The sequence below is a fragment of the Gymnogyps californianus genome, chromosome 29 (assembly GCF_018139145.2).
Source record: "Gymnogyps californianus isolate 813 chromosome 29, ASM1813914v2, whole genome shotgun sequence".
In the NCBI taxonomy this organism is placed as follows: Eukaryota; Metazoa; Chordata; class Aves; order Accipitriformes; family Cathartidae; genus Gymnogyps; species Gymnogyps californianus.
Genome location: NC_059499.1, coordinates 1,332,553 through 1,350,150, shown reverse-complemented (window position 1 = coordinate 1,350,150; position 17,598 = coordinate 1,332,553). Strand labels below are relative to the sequence as shown.

The 17,598-nt window shown below is 42.0% G+C and overlaps 1 protein-coding gene across 1 annotated transcript; it reads right to left on the bottom strand.

Moving 5' to 3' along the window:
- Positions 1 to 11,759: 11,759 nt before the first annotated feature.
- Positions 11,760 to 15,916, bottom strand: LOC127026823 (claw keratin-like). Its single transcript, XM_050912123.1, has 2 exons — positions 15,826 to 15,916; positions 11,760 to 12,708 (listed from the first exon to the last, which is right to left on the bottom strand). Exon 2 carries the CDS (start codon positions 12,685 to 12,687, stop codon positions 12,175 to 12,177), a length of 513 nt encoding a protein of 170 aa, XP_050768080.1. The 5' UTR covers positions 12,688 to 12,708; positions 15,826 to 15,916; the 3' UTR covers positions 11,760 to 12,174.
- Between the last annotated feature and the right edge of the window lie 1,682 nt (positions 15,917 to 17,598).

Here is a 17,598-nt window from a genome sequence, read left to right as displayed (position 1 = left end):
CCCGATAGAAGGAATTATTTTCTTGTAAATATGAGAACTACTCTTGTGGAGATATCTAACTTTAATGCAGTCAGAAATATTGTTCTTCAGCATGGTTAAAGCTGAATAAAACAGACACAAATACAACTTCTCCTGCAGTCCAGTGTAGCTGCCAGTAAGGAATATACCTTTCTAAAGCATCTTTAGCCTGTCTTCGTTCTGAGAGAGTATTTTATTGTCTTCCACCACTAACCTCTAGTTCTCTTAAGGACAAATCACTAATTTATTCATCTCAGCTATTGGGTTCTTTTGGAAACAGGTTTGACGGACCCTGTAGCTACAAACAGAAATCAACAGTGGTTCTTGCCGTATATATATATGTGTGTGTGTGTATACACATGTATTTTAATAAATGCCAAGCTGTAAGTTGTTAAGTTGTAACCTCCCTATCAAATTAACAGGATTTAATCAACACTTTCCCTTTGTGGTTTGGAAGAACACAGTCTCACATTTTAAGATTTGCATCTACCAATGGTTACTGCTGAACGGCTACAAAATACTTATCTGCTTAAGAAATAAAACAAAACTCATATTGCTGATCATTGCAGAGTACTGACATAGAATTCATTCCCAAGTTAAACACTGATAGCAACATCCCAGTTACAATAAAGGAACTCAAAGAAAGAGTACTTACCAGGCTCACAGAGAAAACCAGACTGAAGAGAAGTTGTTGGTGAACCTGGAGGAAATGTGGTGCTTTTATATACCCCTTCAGACTGCTACCAGGATATGCAACACACTTTTGTACATGGGGCATAATAGTTAGCCAGCAAAACATTTTGCTGAATAAGCTACTTCTAATTGCAATAATTGTTTTGATAACTGATAATGATTAGTAAATCAGCTCCACATCATACAACATGCACAACACACCCTTTGTCTTACTTTAATCCTTAAATAGTTTTTATGTCCATTTTATGACTAGTGCCATCTCCTGACCTCATTTGAATTGCAATGGTAGTGAATTGAGCTCCATTTGCTTAGCCAGGTAAAGGCATCAGTCTTTCCCTTAAGCAAAATAAAAACATCTGTTTGGCTTTGTCAGGGGAAATATTTTTTGTTCTGCAGAAGATTCCATTTAAATTTAGAATTGCACAGAGTTGGGAAAGCTGCAAATTTAATCTTTATAGCGCCTCAGATGGGAAGGGTCATTTTTTCTGCCTGTTTAACATCCACCCAAGTAACTGCTTACAGAAGTGCTAATCAAATGCCCACTGTCATCCAAACAAGTAGAAGTAAGCACCATGTGAGAACATGGAGTAATTTTATTACCATCCTTCTCCTTTTGTCACCTTTCAGGAGACCTGCAGTATTCTAGCAAGACACACTGCTATTGTCCAAGAGGCAACATTTGAGAAAAAATAAAGTCTTTTTGGTTATGGAATGGATGCATGTAGAGTGTATACAGGTGATTTAGTCTAAAAACAAAATGAAAGCACCTTAAGAAAGGCAAGGACTATTTTTTTCAAGAAAACCACAGCAGTATTCCTGGACTAGTACTTAAAAGCCTCATATATTAGGAGACAGAGATACAAGTGTATAAATAGGAAGAGATATCTCGAAACAAAATTTCCTTTATCAATGACCAGAAACATAGCGAGAACATTAGATGTGATCAATATTTTTGTGGGGTTATAACAGACAAACATCACGCAGATTAGTGCCAGTGATATCAAACACCTAAATGAAATGTTTTGTTTCTAAATCAAAGTAAGCTAAAGTAATTCCAGATTTTGACTCTCAGTCATAGCTGTGGGAGGAAAGCAACTGCAGCCTATCTGAATCTGAATGGTTGGGTTTTCAGCCTGTTCCGCTTATCATTCTATGTTTAATGTTTATATCATTATAATGTTTATGTTTAATGTTTATATCCTTTATATCACTGGATTTCTGGTGTTTTCAAGCCCAATTAGAAAACAGAGCACAGGGATCTTATAGGGTTAAGATCTTGCATCACAAGGCAAACGAGTCCTGTCAGGCGTCAGTGGGCAGCCCTTGATTTGACAGTTTTGCTAGTCAGCAATTCTTCGTTAGCTCCTCAGTTCATGTGAATCTTCCTGGTTTCCTATAGTTGGGTTGAGAAATATCAATTTACATGAAGAACCTTAGGCACTGCTGCTGTTTCTCACATTTCAGCACCACTGGCAAGCGGTAGCACTTCTATTAACCCCTCAACTATTTGCAATCCAGATTTTGAAGAAGAAAAGTGGAATATTGTGTACGAAACCTGTTTATCAGCTCGATATAACCCTCACATGTATCTATACTCATTCCAGTTTCAACTCCAGTGAGGGCCAGGGACAATATCAGCTGCTAGGTGACTCTGTCAGGGTCGGAGTATAAAATAAAACATGAGGTGTGTAATGCTTGTAACGTGACTTGGAATGAAGAGTAAAGTCATTATCACATCACTTAAGAGAACAATTAGACAATTAAAGAAATAATCCATACAGCAAAACATAGTTTGGCAACATGTAGGAAGCTCTTGCACAAAGCATGGCTCACATCCCACTGGTGGTCTGAAGAGGTATATAAGAGAGCTCTGAACGCTTCAGTTTCGTCAACGACAGCTCTTCATCTACACTTCTCCAGACCTGGTGAGTTGGATCTCCTTCATTCTCTATATGAACTATTAGGAAAATATTTTCAGCATTTAACTGAGGACTTAGTCTTCTGCAGAAAGTGCGATGCTAAGCAGTGCCGTTCGCTTTTTGTCATACATTAATTTTTATAGTCATTTAAACGTATGCCTTTGTAGACAGAGATGATGAATTATAAGACTGGATTTTCACAGGCACTCGGATCAATTCAACGTTGTCAGTTAGCTCCAGAGCTGTGTATTATAATCCAACAAAATTCTGAGGATGAGCTACTTCCAAAGATGGATGGAGTTTGGCTTTGCTCTCCATGATTACCAGTGTTTCTAGAGCAGCAGAAAGTACTTTGGGAAGTACCAGGTGTTAGTGCATGTATGTTCAGAAAAACACATGAGAGATAAACCTGAATCTTTCTAAACACTCTTCTTCCACCCTTGTTTCATGCTCATGAAAGACATCAGAGCAAGCTTTTTTCTCACTGGCATTTGGGCACTGTACTTATGCTTTATCTCCTGCTGCAGGTTTATCTACAGCACAAAAGATGTCTTCAGGAGGACAGCTCATGAGCAGCAGATGCTCCTCACCCTGCGAGGTGACCTGTCCAGAGCCATACGCGGATGCCTGGAACCAGCCCTGCGTCACCTCCTGTGGGGACTCCCGTGCCGTGGTCTACGCACCGCCCGTGGTCATCACCTTCCCAGGCCCCATCCTCAGCTCCTGCCCTCAGGAGAGCATAGTGGGCACCTCGATCCCATCACCCATTGGGGGGTTTTCAGGGGCAATGGGCTCTGTTGAATCAGGGGGCTCATTTGGTGCTGGGGGTTCATATGGAGGAAGCAGTTCATTAGGGATGGGTGGCTCATATGGTGGGGGCAGTTCCCTAGGAATGGGGGGCTCATACGGAGGCAGCAGTTCCCTAGGAATGGGGGGCTCATACGGAGGGGGTAGTTCATTTGGCTCCGGGGGCTCATACGGAGGAAGCAGGTCGTTTGGGAGCTCCTACAGAGGCAGAAGATCCTTCGGGTCCAGCTCCTACGGCGGGGGCTTTGGGGGCTCCAGCGGAGGAGGCAGCTCCTACGGTGGGGGCTCCTTTGGAGGAGGCCGGTGCTTTGGTGGGGGGAGCTCTCAGAGCGGTGGGGGCTACTCTGGTTACAGGAGGTTTGGCGGAGGAAGCTGTAGCTCCGGTTATTTCTGAAGGGGCAACGTCTCCCGCTCCAGCAGCCCTGGGCTGTGCTAACCCTGCAAGGGAAGCTGCAACCCGGTGATGTCCAAGCGACCGACTTTGCTGTCACGCGTGGAGCTGCATCTCTTCCCAAAGCCCTGGGAAACGTCCTTTGTGCTCTGCGTGACTGTCTTCGCCAAATGTATCCTGTGCTTCCCTGTCATTAAAGCTATGCTGCATCAGTACGTTCGCCTAGTGTTTTATTTTTCAGCTTTTCACCTACAAACCACTTTGATTATGAAACACATTGCCATGAAGCCAGCTGACAGCTGAAAACTTTCTGCCTTAAGTCTTTAAGAGACCGTCAGCCCCCTTTAGCTGACAGCAGGAATTTGGAGCAGTGGAAAATGTTGCACCTTGTGACAGATTTCAGGATTCATACCATTGAATTGGAATTCTGCTGCCTGACGATGTGTGATTATCTTACCTCTTAGCTGCGGAGCTACATAATGATTGCAAACAAATTATTTAATGTTTTCAAATTGAGCCTGTTTCTTCAGTTTTATTAACGTTTTGCTTGGAGTGATGAGTTTCTTGTCTGCAATCATTAAATAAATCACAGATTAAAAATCTTAACTTCTTTAAACACTGGGAACTTAAGCAATTGCTTAATCATGTGAGTATCCTCTAAATTCTTTTTATCTCTATCTCCAGAAAAGCTGTCAATTAAAATTTTTGTTATTGCCGCTTTCACCTCAGTTTTAACAAAGAGATAAAAGTTAGGTTTTCAAAGTGAGACCAGGAATCTATGACAGGGACATTCTGTGTTCTGGCTCTGCTAATAGTCCCTGCGTTTCAATTTATCCTTCTTGACTTTCTGAACATGAACGATTCTGTAGTTCAACATGAAGTATAAAAAAAAAAAAAAAAAAATCTTTCTTTGGTTCCTGATCTCCCTCGTGTGTTTTCCAAGTAACATCAAATGAGGTAGAGCCAGGTTTTAGCACATCTTTAGCATTTAAGAGACTTCTCTTGGAGACTCACCCATTGGTCTCTTTGCATTTCTACTCCCAGCAATAGCTATGGAAAACAACAACTCAAGGTGTTATTTCTGGTCTTGTGTCACTTATGAAAGTCTCTCTTGCACACCCCTGTCATATGAAAGCACGTGATGCTGTCATATAAATGCAGCCCTTTGATGGAGCCACAGTCAAAAGAAATTCCTAAATGTCTTCAGGTATTTAACACTGCAAGTTCAAGGTGACAGATCTCAGAAATCAAGTAAGGCTTATGTGGTTGGTTTTCTTTGGTTACCATTCACGATCCCCAGAGAAATATATTTTTAGATTGGTTTGCATTCTTTAGGCACTCTTGGTAACATATTTAAGTTGCCAAAACCTCAGACATCTCCAGGGAACCATGATAATTTCTATAAACTGATTCTAAATGAAATACGGTGACGGAACAGATGAACAAATGGACTCCTCCAGAAGAGAAGAGTTAGGCTATACCACAGAGTGTAAAATAAAAAACCTTATGAAATTCCAGTCTTCAGCTGACCGTGTCTCATCCCTTATGCTTTTTTTCACCCTACGTTTTTCCCCATTGTCCAGAGAGAGAGAATATTAAGCAGCCTGACCTCTTCTGGAAAGCTCTTGTACATGTGGCATTTTAAATCTCCCTCATTTGACATGAAATGAAACAGTTGCACTGATGAAAAATGATTTATCTGAGGGCTGTCTGTGGCAAGTGACTTCTGTTTGCTATCTGTTCATACACCAGCACAAAGTATTGAGTCATCAGCTTCAGAAACCTCTGTGCCCTATGGAGAAGCAATGCTGAACTGTCTTGTGTGCTTAAATTTTGAATGCTTCATTCAACCATCCTTTTCACAACACCTTTATTACTTAAGCAATTACTATCATATTACCATAAGAACACATAATTGTTGCTCACAGGCTGTGTAACCAGCTCTAGGAAGCCTAATGTGCTAGTGGAAAGGATAGGACCAAAACGGTCTTGCAGAGAAAGAAAAGCTGAACAAAATTTGATGATGCAGGAGGATTTTAATACAAATGGGAAATGGGATACACTGCAGAATGAAATGGTGCACAACACAAAGCAGACACTTCCTCAGTTCCAGGGAAGGGCACAGCATTCACCGCCTACAAAGAGTCCGTTTTCCACCAGTTGTTCTTCTCCTGTCACAGTTTCATTGACAATCTCTGTGTCAGGCCTTCCAAATTATTTTTTTTTTTTGCTTACATTGGCACAATGAAAATAGGAATAGCATTGTGAGGTGCTTAACAGAAGCTGTCATTAATAATAGACAAAGGGAAAAATGCAAGAAAGAGGTGTGGGCCCAGTTTTCAGAGGTACTGGGCAAGGGTGGCTCCCGTGGCTGATGAAATGGGCTTTCACCGTCTCTGAAAGCCAGCCCCAGCTGTGGATCTGGATCTTGCGTTTCTGTCTCCTAAATTGTTGCATGGTCTGCAGGTATTTGGGCTGCCTTAAAACGAGCCACAGTTTCCAAGGCGGGAGCCACGGCTGCTGCTGTAGGACCGCCTGCTGTAACAGACCCCCATCCCCGAGGAGCCTCCATACCCAAAGGAACCCCCAGATCCAAAGGAACCCCCCATCCCTGACATACCTCCATACCCAAAGGAACCCCCCCCAGATCCAAAGGAGCCCCCCATCCCTGACATGCCCCCAGAACCAAAGGAACCCCCCATCCCATAGGACTTATCAGAGCTGTATGAGGTTAAAGCACCATACGGCTGGGGAAACGATGTTCCCACAATGCTCTCCTGAGGGCAGCTGCTGAGAATCGGGCCCGGGAAGGTGAGGACGACTGGTGGGGCATACACCACGGCTCTCGAGTCCCCACACGATGTCACACAGGGCTCAAGGCTTCTGCTGTAGGCACATGGCTGTGAGCACGTCACCTCACAGGCAGGCAAGCACCGGGAGCTGATGTTGTAGTACATTGTTCTCAGGGTTTGAGGTGAAGCTGGGAAAGACAACATGTTGTCAGGAAGCCATCACAGTCAGGTGCCGATGGGAGCCCATCACACACGTGACAGCAATGGGGTTAGGTAGGCAGATTAGATCCTTGTTCATGCTTCCTATTCCTCCCTCAAGTCCTCCTGTCCTGTGATCCCTTTTCTTCCTCCCTTCTTGCCCCTGTGGAGGATGCCTAGGACTTTGTTTATTCAGTAGGGTTTAGCTTTATATTTGCATCTCAAGTTTTGAAAGACGTAAGAAAAAATAAAGTAACTCTTAAAATTCTATCTTTAAATGTAAAATTGATTCTTACCACTGTCTACAAGTTACTGCAGTGAGTCTCCTGTGAAAAGTAAGATTTCACTGTGACATCTTTTCTCTTTGCTAAAATCACAAAATACAGACACAGGAAAGAGTTCTCATTTAAAACTATCACTACCGAGACATGACAGATATAAAATTATTAGCTTAAATCAAACTCACCTAGAGCACCAAGGCAGGTAAGTCAGGAGAAGTGTTTAGGAGACTGCTGAGATGTTCCTGCTTTTATACCTTTTTGCAGGCAACTCTAGGGATGTGAAGCATCTCATAAAATCTCTAGCACTTACCAAACTATGGGTTTTCTTTTCTGGGTGACTCCTCTAATACCTGTAATTATTTTCATAGTTTCTAATTAGCAAATCATCCACAGACGTTCACAATATGACTCTCATATAATAAATTTGGGCTTTCTATTGTGTTGAAATTGTACAGCCAAATCCCTATGCAATATCGTTCTTGCAGTGGCCCCACCGGCATCCTCATCACAAGGCTCTAAGCATGACATCCCCAAATGAATTTTGATACGTACTTGGGTAAAATTACTCAGAGGGCTCAGAGCCTAAAGGAGATGTCACGGGTCACTTGAATCCCATTTATCTGTGTTTTGAAAGACTTTTTGCAGGGCCTTGTCCTGGCCAGTGCTCAAGAATAATTTGTGAGGCCTGATTCTGTCATGGTGCTCTATCATCCATTCAGTCAATAGATACAGGTGGGGTTGCGAAGGATGCTGACTTCCCATCCAAGGTGGGGTTGGATGAGTCCATTTGGGAGGTATTATATCTAAATCTAGGGCTTACAAATAAATTGTGGGACTGACACATCAGTAAGCCACATTCCTTAAAGCCATTAAAGAGAAGTAAACAGAGAGAGCAACTCCTATTTCAGTTCGAACGAGAATGATGCCAAAAGGATTTTTTCCATTAAGTTTGAGACAAAAGGAAACTGCTGAGTATTGGATGCATGTCACTCAAAGTAGGGCTGTAAATGGATCACTAATTACGTATTGAAATGAAAAGAATTACAAGGCTTAGAAGAGTAACATTTTCTTGATAAGTGACAAGAATTTAGTGAATAATGGATGACCTCATATCCTTCCTATCATCTAAGAAAGTGTATAAAAGAGTAGAGAACAAAGAAATCTTCTATTCTTCCAGCTCTACTGACTTATTCCTCCAAGACGACAGGGTAAAAGTCTAACTTCATTGCACTTCTTTGCAGCTATAGAATACTTAAAACTTACTTCTTTTTTATCTTGCAAAATGCTAGCAATTTTAGAAAAGCTGAGGTAAAGAGAAGAGTAGATTTAGCAAGAATTCTTAGAAAAGCTGGGGGAAAGGGAAGAACAGAGCAAGGAAGATTCTGTTACTTTCCTCTGGAGACTTTCTGAAGTTACAGGCAAATCTTCCTGTAGGTCAACTTTGAAAAGAGAATGAATAGGACTTTTCAGAACAAGTAATTGTATAAGGATCAGTTAATTTAGTCCCAGAGAAAACAGCAATATCTTTTGAGAGATTTGGAAGAATAAGAGATGTGGATGGTACACAAAGGAACAAGGAGAACTGAGAAGCCTTAAAAGGGCTCAGTCAGGAAGGAAATAGCAGGGAAAATGGAGACTGTGAGGGAGGGTTGAACTGGGAGTTGATGAGCGGCTGGAGGAGAAGGACAAGGTGCACCTGGCTCATACTGGGACCCTGTTGGTGCCTGACTATGGTGGTTTCCTGACTGCATGTTGTCTTTCCCAGCTTCACCTCTACTCCCCAAGAATGATGTTGAACAACATCAGCTCCCGGTGCTTGCCTGCCTGTGAGGTGACGTGCTCACAGCCATGTGCCTACAGCAGAAGCCTTGAGCCCTGTGTGACATCGTGTGGGGACTCGAGAGCCGTGGTGTATGCCCCACCAGTCGTCCTCACCTTCCCGGGCCCGATTCTCAGCAGCTGCCCTCAGGAGAGCATTGTGGGAACATCGTTTCCCCAGCCGTATGGTGCTTTAACCTCATACAGCTCTGATGAGTCCTATGGGATGGGGGGTTCCTTTGGTTCTGGGGGCATGTCAGGGATGGGGGGCTCCTTTGGGTATGGAGGTATGTCGGGGATGGGGGGTTCCTTTGGATCTGGGGGTTCCTTTGGGTATGGAGGCTCCTCGGGGATGGGGGTCTGTTACAGCAGGAGGTCCTACAGCAGCAGCCGTGGCTCCCGCCTTGGAAACTGTGGCTCGTTCTAAGGCAGCCCAAATACCTGCACAACAACGTAGGAGATGAAAACGCAAGATCCAGATCCACAGCTGGGGCTGGCTTTCAGAGATGGCGAAAGCCCATTGCATCAACGGGAGCCACCCTTGCCCAGTACCTCTGAAAACTGGGCCCACACCTCTTTCTTCCATGTTATGCCTCATCTCCTATCAGTAGCAGTTTCATATGATTGCTTGTCTCCTTAAATTCTTATTAGTCTTGTGCTACGTCCTTTCTGGTGGAGTGGAAATGCTTCAGAATTTGCAAGTGGGACTTTGCTGCAAAGATTTCAGCTTTACCTTGTAATGTGCAGTGCCTTTTACCATCGACATGGGTGGTCTGGCTGCCTTTGGACTACAGAACAGACCATTAATGAATTGCGCCGCTCTATTCTTTAGCGCTTATTTCATGTCATATTAAATGTCTTGTATTATATTACTAGTTTTCTGGTTTTCCTTTTCTTCCATTCTGCTTTACAAACTAGTTTTCATGAAACTGAACTCAGTGGGAGTCAAAATAGGAGGTGGAGCTCCATGTATGCAAAGGAAAGTAGAATTCAATACCCTCATGCGTGGCTGCGTGAAAGCACCAATCTCACTGTTCTTTCTGTGTAGGGAAGTATTTCTACACGTTTTAGCGGCTGAGCCTGGAAGGAGTCATTCTTGAATACTCATTTCAATCTGAAAACATTTTGGATAACGTGGTAATTGTACCTAAATTCAGCTTCATGCGGTGGCACTCACACAGCACTAAGAGGATCAGAGTCAGCGATTTTGAGGCTAAGCCAGGAATCTCTATATAAACTGCCATACACGTGACTTCGGTGAAGGTGATGCCTCACAATTTACAAAGGAGACTTACACCCCCACACAGTTCTTACTCAATAAGCTGAGGAATGAAACATTGAGCAATGAGAGTGAAAATTGCTGGGGTATTGCTGCCACAATCTTATCTGTGCTGCGTTAGAGCAAAGTCAGGCGTTCCTGAGCTGAGACTAAAACTGGAGTCGCAACAGCTAACTCCTTCAGTACTTTGGGACCCCAGTGTGTACACACACCTCTCTGCACGTGTCTTCAAGCAGCTGAGAATACCAATTCTGCACTAGGAGAAAGGATTTATACCCAAATAAAAGCAATCCTACTTTTTTAACAGCCAAAATATGTATTATTACTTAAGTCTGTGGATTATGATCTGACTAGCAGAACATCATTACTTTGCTTGATAGGCTTCTTGTAAAGTAATGCCGTTACCGCTGGGTGATATAATTGAAGCAATATTCTGTTAATGTTATGGTGCAGAACATTGCATGCATAAGCCCACAACATGAGTAGAGCTATTTGAATATTTCTCCTAAGATTTTCTGATTGAAATTCCTGTTTCATCAAAAGGCTTGCAGACATATTATCTTAAAGTTCTGTGTAAAAGATATCAATAAAAAAAAAAATTAAAACCAGATGCAAAGTTATGGTGGAAGAATCTCTTTCTCAGGCAGTTCTGGCAATGATTGTGCATGAGGCACTTTGTGATCCTAAATTCTGAGAGAGCACAAGGGCATCCATGTAGCTGTTGCCTGAGGGATCCAATGGTAATGCTTAACAAGCTCAGATCATTTACTGCATAAATGCTTCAATTAAGTTAACAAACCACAAGGATTAAGACAATCAAAGGAAGGAAATTAATGTTATGCTTGGCACAGCAGCACTTGCTCAGCCTACGCACGAGCCTCTCTTGTCACAGACAGCAGCACGATGGAAGCAGCTCCTAAAGAAAAATATTGATGCAGCTGTTGGGGTGAATTTCTCAGCTTACGTCAAGGCACATCGCAGAGGGGAAGATTTGTAGTCTGATTCTCAGTTGCATACAAATAACTTCTTCGCATTCCGTTTGGCCCTGCCTCCCCACAATACTCCGGGCTAACCCATTTCCCTTTGCAGTCTGTAATCAGATAAACTATTTTACCATCAAAACTAGATAAATCAGAGCACAACTTTGCCTTCTGACGGAGTCAGGACCTGTGCAGTCGTTTCAACCCCTGCTGAGGGTTAAAACAACTTCCTTGGGGATATTCAAGGAATGACTGGTAATGACCCTGAGTAACTGACCTAGTTTCAACGTTACCTTGGTTTTGAGTGGGAGCTGTACCAGACCATCTCCGGAGGTTGTTCCAACCTAAATTATTCTATGATTCTGTTCTATTTATTAGTATGTACACCATGGTATATATCAGAAAGGGGAAAGAATACTTTATTGAAGAAATTCTGACCAATTACATTGGCCATACAGAGGAATTAATTCTTCTTTGATGATAGTCCTCGATTAATGCATAAGAATTGATACACAAAGTTAACTTCTTTCAGACTGGTTTGTGACTATGAAGCTGCAGTGAAATGAAAGCCAGAAGACGGTGCTATGATGCAACGGAGCTTTAATACAAACAAAAAGTGGAATACATTCTTGCAGAATGAGGCAATGCAGAGACAGAGAACGAATTTCCATTTCAACAAGGACTATAATCAATCGGTCGTTCAGAGGAGCACAGGGCTCACAAGACGTTCTTCTTTCAGCCGGACACTTTCACAGTCAAGTCCCATTACTTGTTTTACTCTCTTCAGGTTTGGAAAGAACAAAACATAACATAAATGACAAAAAGTGAGGCAACATTGGGATCGTAAGCCTTAAAGCGCAACAAGATCCCAAGCAACCCCAGCTCCTGCTGACATCAGCTGGAGCAGAGGGTGCTTGGCATGTCTGATTTCCAGGTCTATATGTCAACTACTAGTTTGTATCTTATTGTTCCTTCAGTCATTACTCTTTCTTAGAGATTTAAAATGGCCCATAGTTTCCATAGCGATACCTATAATACCCTCTGGAATAACAGGGGAAATAATTTCTACCAAATCCTGAAAAAAATGAGTTTCGGTAAAAGCTTCCCAAACGGGAGATTCCACCACCACACGAGCCCTCCCCACCATATGAGCCCCCTCCCATGCCACCATAAGAACCGCCTGAACTGCAGGAGCCCATCCCATAGGAGCTGCCTCCACCACCAGAACCGCCAGAGCCCATTCCTCCGCCTCCGGAGCCCATTCCTCCACCTCCGGAGCCCATCTGACCCTCAATTTCAGGCATGGCAGTTCCCACAAAACTTTCCTGAGGGCACGAGCTGATAATGGGTCCCGGGAAAGTCACGACAACGGGTGGCGCGTACACGATTGCTCTTGAATCTCCGCATGAGGTGACACATGGTTCATTCCGACTGTCGACATATGGTTGCGAGCATGTCACTTCACAAGGCCCAGAACAGCGGGAGCTAAGCATCTGTCCATAGGAAGACATCTTTCCAGAAGGCAAGTCAACCTGAAAGGCAGAGAGTGCACTAGCCTGGTAAAGTTACAGCCAGAGGAGTGAAAGAACAAACTGTGTCATAGTAATGTGGGTTGTGTAGATGCGTTGAATGTTATTCATCTGAACAGATGCAGATACCTATGTCCGAGTTGTCTACACTAAACTTGAGAGTTAGTGATTTAAAAAAAAAAAATAAAAAAATAAAATCACCATTTCTAAGGCATAATCCATTCTACTTTAATGTCGACTTGTGCATTACAGATCTCGCCAATCAAGTGAGATGAATTGCTGGGTAGAGGCTTCTAAATCTACTCCCACTCCTCTCTAGTGGTCCATTGCCCCGTAGCCTATTCCCAAAATGAGTTCTGGGAAGAACGTGTCTCTGTCCTTTTCTCACATCATTGCCTTTGCTGTGCTTTTTGTCTGGGAGTCAGTCCTATCCCAATAATGTTTTTGGAGTGTCCTGTCTCCACAGATAGATGCTCGATTCCTAGGAATTGCTACCATCCATGTTTTTAAAACTCCCATTCATTTTTGCCCCCACACGTGGTGATGCCTATATCCACCCTATTTGCAAGTTACAGTTTCCAAGTAAAATGTTTTTAGAGAATAAAGTCCTACCCTAAAATAGGGTAGGATATATAACCTCATATTAACACTACCTATAAATCCACATCTATAATTATGAACTGATTCAGTTAAATCAGACTTACCCAGTCACCAAGAAGAGTAAGTCAGCAGAGGCAGCTACAGAGACCTGAGTTACGAGCACTTTTATATGCTGTCATAGAGAACAGAAATGGGGAGATACTTTTACGCAACCATTCTCTATATCTTGTGCAACAGAATGTTTTCCCCTGGTGATGCTTTCCTTTGTTGCAACTGTTTTGATAACAGCTTATGATTATTAGATAATTTCCAATCCCCCACAGTATGTTGCGTGCACTTGCACCCATCTTGTCTTTTCTCTGAAAATCTCACAATAAATTGAAGTTGGTTTTCTCTTAAATACTTGCTAAGACTTGTGAAGGTAGCTCAGAGATGGATAAACTACGTTGTTCTGGTTTTGGCTGGGATAGAGTCAATTTTCTTCTTAGTAGCTGGTGCAGTGCTGTGTTTTGGATTTAGTGTGAGAATAATGTTGATAACACGCTGATGTTTTAGTTGTTGCTAAGTAGCACTTATCCGAAGTTAAGGATTTTTCGGTTTCCCTGTTCTGCCAGCAAGCAGGTGTGCAAGAAGCTGGGAGGGAGCATGGCCAGGGCAGCTGACCTGAACTAGCCAAAGGGATATTCCATACCATAGAACATCATGCCCAGTATATAAACTGGGGGGAGTTGGCCAGGAGGGGAGGATCGCTGCTGCGGCATCGGTCAGCGGGTGGTGAGCAATTGCATTGTGCATCACTTGTCTTTTCTTGGGTTTTATTTCTCTTTTTTTTGTTATGTTCCTTTTCATTACAATTATTATTATGTTATTGTTATTAGTTAGTATTATATTTTATTTTACTTTAGATATTGAACTGTTCTTATCTCAACCCACAAGTTTTACTTTTTTTCCCCGATCCTCCTCCCGATCCCACCGGGAGGCAGGAGCGGCTGCATGGTGCTTAGTTGCTGGCTGCGGTCAAACCATGACATACGTGCTGCTAGTAAGCACAGAATTCCAGTTTATTACCTGAGATGACAAATGATAGTAACCAGTGGCCTTCTGGATTTTTCCTCTTTAGAGGTAGGAAATCTTTTTGCATTAAATAGCCATTAGTGTCCATGGCCATTGTGTACTCAACTCACTCCAGGGGCTTTGGGACTGGAGTTTATGGCTTGGGACCGTCCTTTGGACAGATGTTCTTTTACATGATTATACCACGTCCCAAGTAAGTAGAAAGTAAGAGATACCAAAGCGGTTCACGGACTCTCCCGTGAGCACTAGGATCAGGCACAATAATCCAGTTAGAAATTCAGCTAAGGAGAAGCACCCATCCAAGCGTTTACAATTTATCATTAGTTCCTCATCTCAAGGAATCATCCCCTTCCAAGGTGCCTTCAGAATAAACACCAAAAAATACTAATAACTATGAAGAAATTGAATTTTCCTTTCTGAGTATGCTTGTTGGAGGCCAATATGAGGAGAGAAACAATATACATTACCTGTGGGACTAGAGGATCCAGAGGAAACATCACCTCAAGCACAGGTCCATAACCTCAGCTAGAATAAATTCACAAGGCCTGACAAATGCTGATACTATGATGCACATAATGACATTTACCTAAAAAAAACCCTCTTAGCTACGTTCTTGTGGCAAATCATTAAAACTAAAGCGAAAAAAAAATACAGATTATTTTATTTACATTTCATGACCATGAAATCAATATAGTGACCAGAGGAATGTATGCAGCCGATAGAGATACCACAGCAAGCTGCACAAAATAACATGACTCACATAATTTGTGGGAATGAGAAGTAACTAATAATTACAGCAATTGACAGCTGAAGCAATTAAAGGAGTTACCAAACCAAATATTTTATAGAAGTTAATAAGGACCTCATCGTTTTTGAGGTTTTTCCAATGTATAGAAAATTTGTTCAAAACACACTTCTTAACACCCACTGCAGAAAATCACACTGGTTTGACCATCCATACAGTTTGCTTTCTGTAACTGAGGCTTTTCCCTAGCAGCTTTAAGTAAGGGGAATTCATGTTTTACAAAGGGTAGAAAGCCATAAGAGCAGATACAGTCTTTCAAGCTCAAACGGTAGTCAGCCCTCATACTCTATGGGTACCCTTTTAAAAAAATAAGATACAAAATGCAAAAAAGTAATTGGCAATAGTCCAACATCCCTTTTCACAGCACCTGAACCTCAGCTGCCTTACATCAAATAATTCTTTTAAAGATAGAGAAATAGATATCCTCCCTCACCAGGTGAAAGCTAAATACTTCTGAAAATATGAAGAAAAAACATCAGGGATTTTGTATTTTTCTCTAAAGAATTTGTTGCTTCATATACAGAGCAATAAACTTACATAAACCGTAAACTTACATAAGTTTACATACATAAACTTACATACAGCCTGGCCTGGCTGAGGAATCCCAGACTTGGTGCTTACAGCTTTAGATTTAAACTCACCTCACATAAAGCAATTCTGAAGCGTTATCTGAAAGATTCCTCATCTTGTTTTTTACAGCTTGTTGTTGTTATTGTTGTTGCCTTTATTGATTTTCTGGTTTTAGAAATCCCAGTACTGTGCTCTGATCCTTACACAGCTGCTTTGCATACCAAGATTAAATCTCAAAGAGGAAGCTGGTTTAATTGCTATTGCTCTCACCCGTGCCATGCTATAATTTTCTCAATTGGTCTGAAAGCTCGCTGGTCGGAAAGGAAATAGCCTACATTATTATCACAGATCGTAGCAAAACATTATCCTTAACCTTCATTTTCCCACAGATTTTATCGTAGCAATTCCAGGCAGATAGCGCTTGTAAGAGAATAACAAACAACAACATGCAGCAAAATAAACAGGCTAAAATACGAGAATCATTGTGCAAGAGTGCAAACTTAAGGCTGCTTTGGATCCTGGACATCCACATTTTGGCATAGGTTTCCAGTGTGGTCTAAGAGCTGTCACCTGGAAACCTATCTCCAAAACTACTCAGACTGGAGGGTCAATATTACTGAGTGCTTTTTCATTGCCTAATTGCAAGACTGAAGATGAAATAAGGAACTAAAGGACTAGATCACCATTGTCTGCTCTTTCATTAGCTGTATATTCAGTGCTATTCTATTGCTCAGACCATAGCAGTATCTCAGTTTTGTACTTTTATGTTCATTGTAAGTTGTGCATTACACTTACTTGATTCGCTTTGTTCATCCCTATTAAAAAAAAAAAAAATCTTTTTTTGTTGACAGCCTACTCCTCTCCCTGTTTTTGGAGCTGTTGGAGATGATTTACCCAGACTATGCCATTGTAAGTATACGAAACCTCATGACTGTGGGCCAAGCAGAACACAAGACAACAGAACAAGATAAGAAAAAGATTCTAGATTGATGATAGAATTTGTAGTTTTCCAGAAAAACTGATGCTTCCACCAGTTCCCAAAATCAAAGGAACTTCATTTCTTCTTAAAATCACACCCACATCTGCCTTCCATTTCTCAGGCTTTATCTTATGTTTATAACAGTCTTCCCCAGTAACAATTTCTTAGAACCTAAAACCGCTGCTTGCTTGTCTTGACAGTCACTCAGTAAAGCAAAACAAGTCATTGTGCCTGAAAGTTGGACTTGGGTGTGTAACTATGTGGTTGCCACAGGAGAAAGGAGGACATAGGGGTTAGATTCAGTTCCAGATTGAGATAGCTACGCTTGGGTGCCTGAGAATACATATCTGAGTTTCTCTTACAGTCAGCAGACACATTTGGTGGAGCCTGGAGGTCTATCCATGCATTCACCTTTCCATAAATGCTTGCAGTTCATCAACTGAGCAGTTCTGCCATCTCTTTGAAGTACTGTCTAGCTGTCCTTTGAGGGCACTGGAAGTTTAGAAACCCCACTGATATGGAGACTCTGTATTCAGCCACCACTGTGTGTTCCAGTTGGATGAAGATCCACTAAGATGACTTTCTTCTATTTTTTTGCCTTTTCACGCTCCTCACTTAATCCTCTTTCAGCAAAATTCACCCCAATCCCAGGGGGAATTCACAGTCAGTGACCTCAGTCTACCCATCTCCCATTTGCATCCTGAATACCTAGTCTCACCTTTAAGTATGTAATGGCAAAATGCAGCTCTCTTGTTATATGGATTTCCTCTCTTGCGGATAGGTTTGGTTACATTTTCTAGCTACAGTGCAACAAAAGGTGGTGATTAAATAATTACATGCACAAAAAATTCTGAAGCTGAAGAAT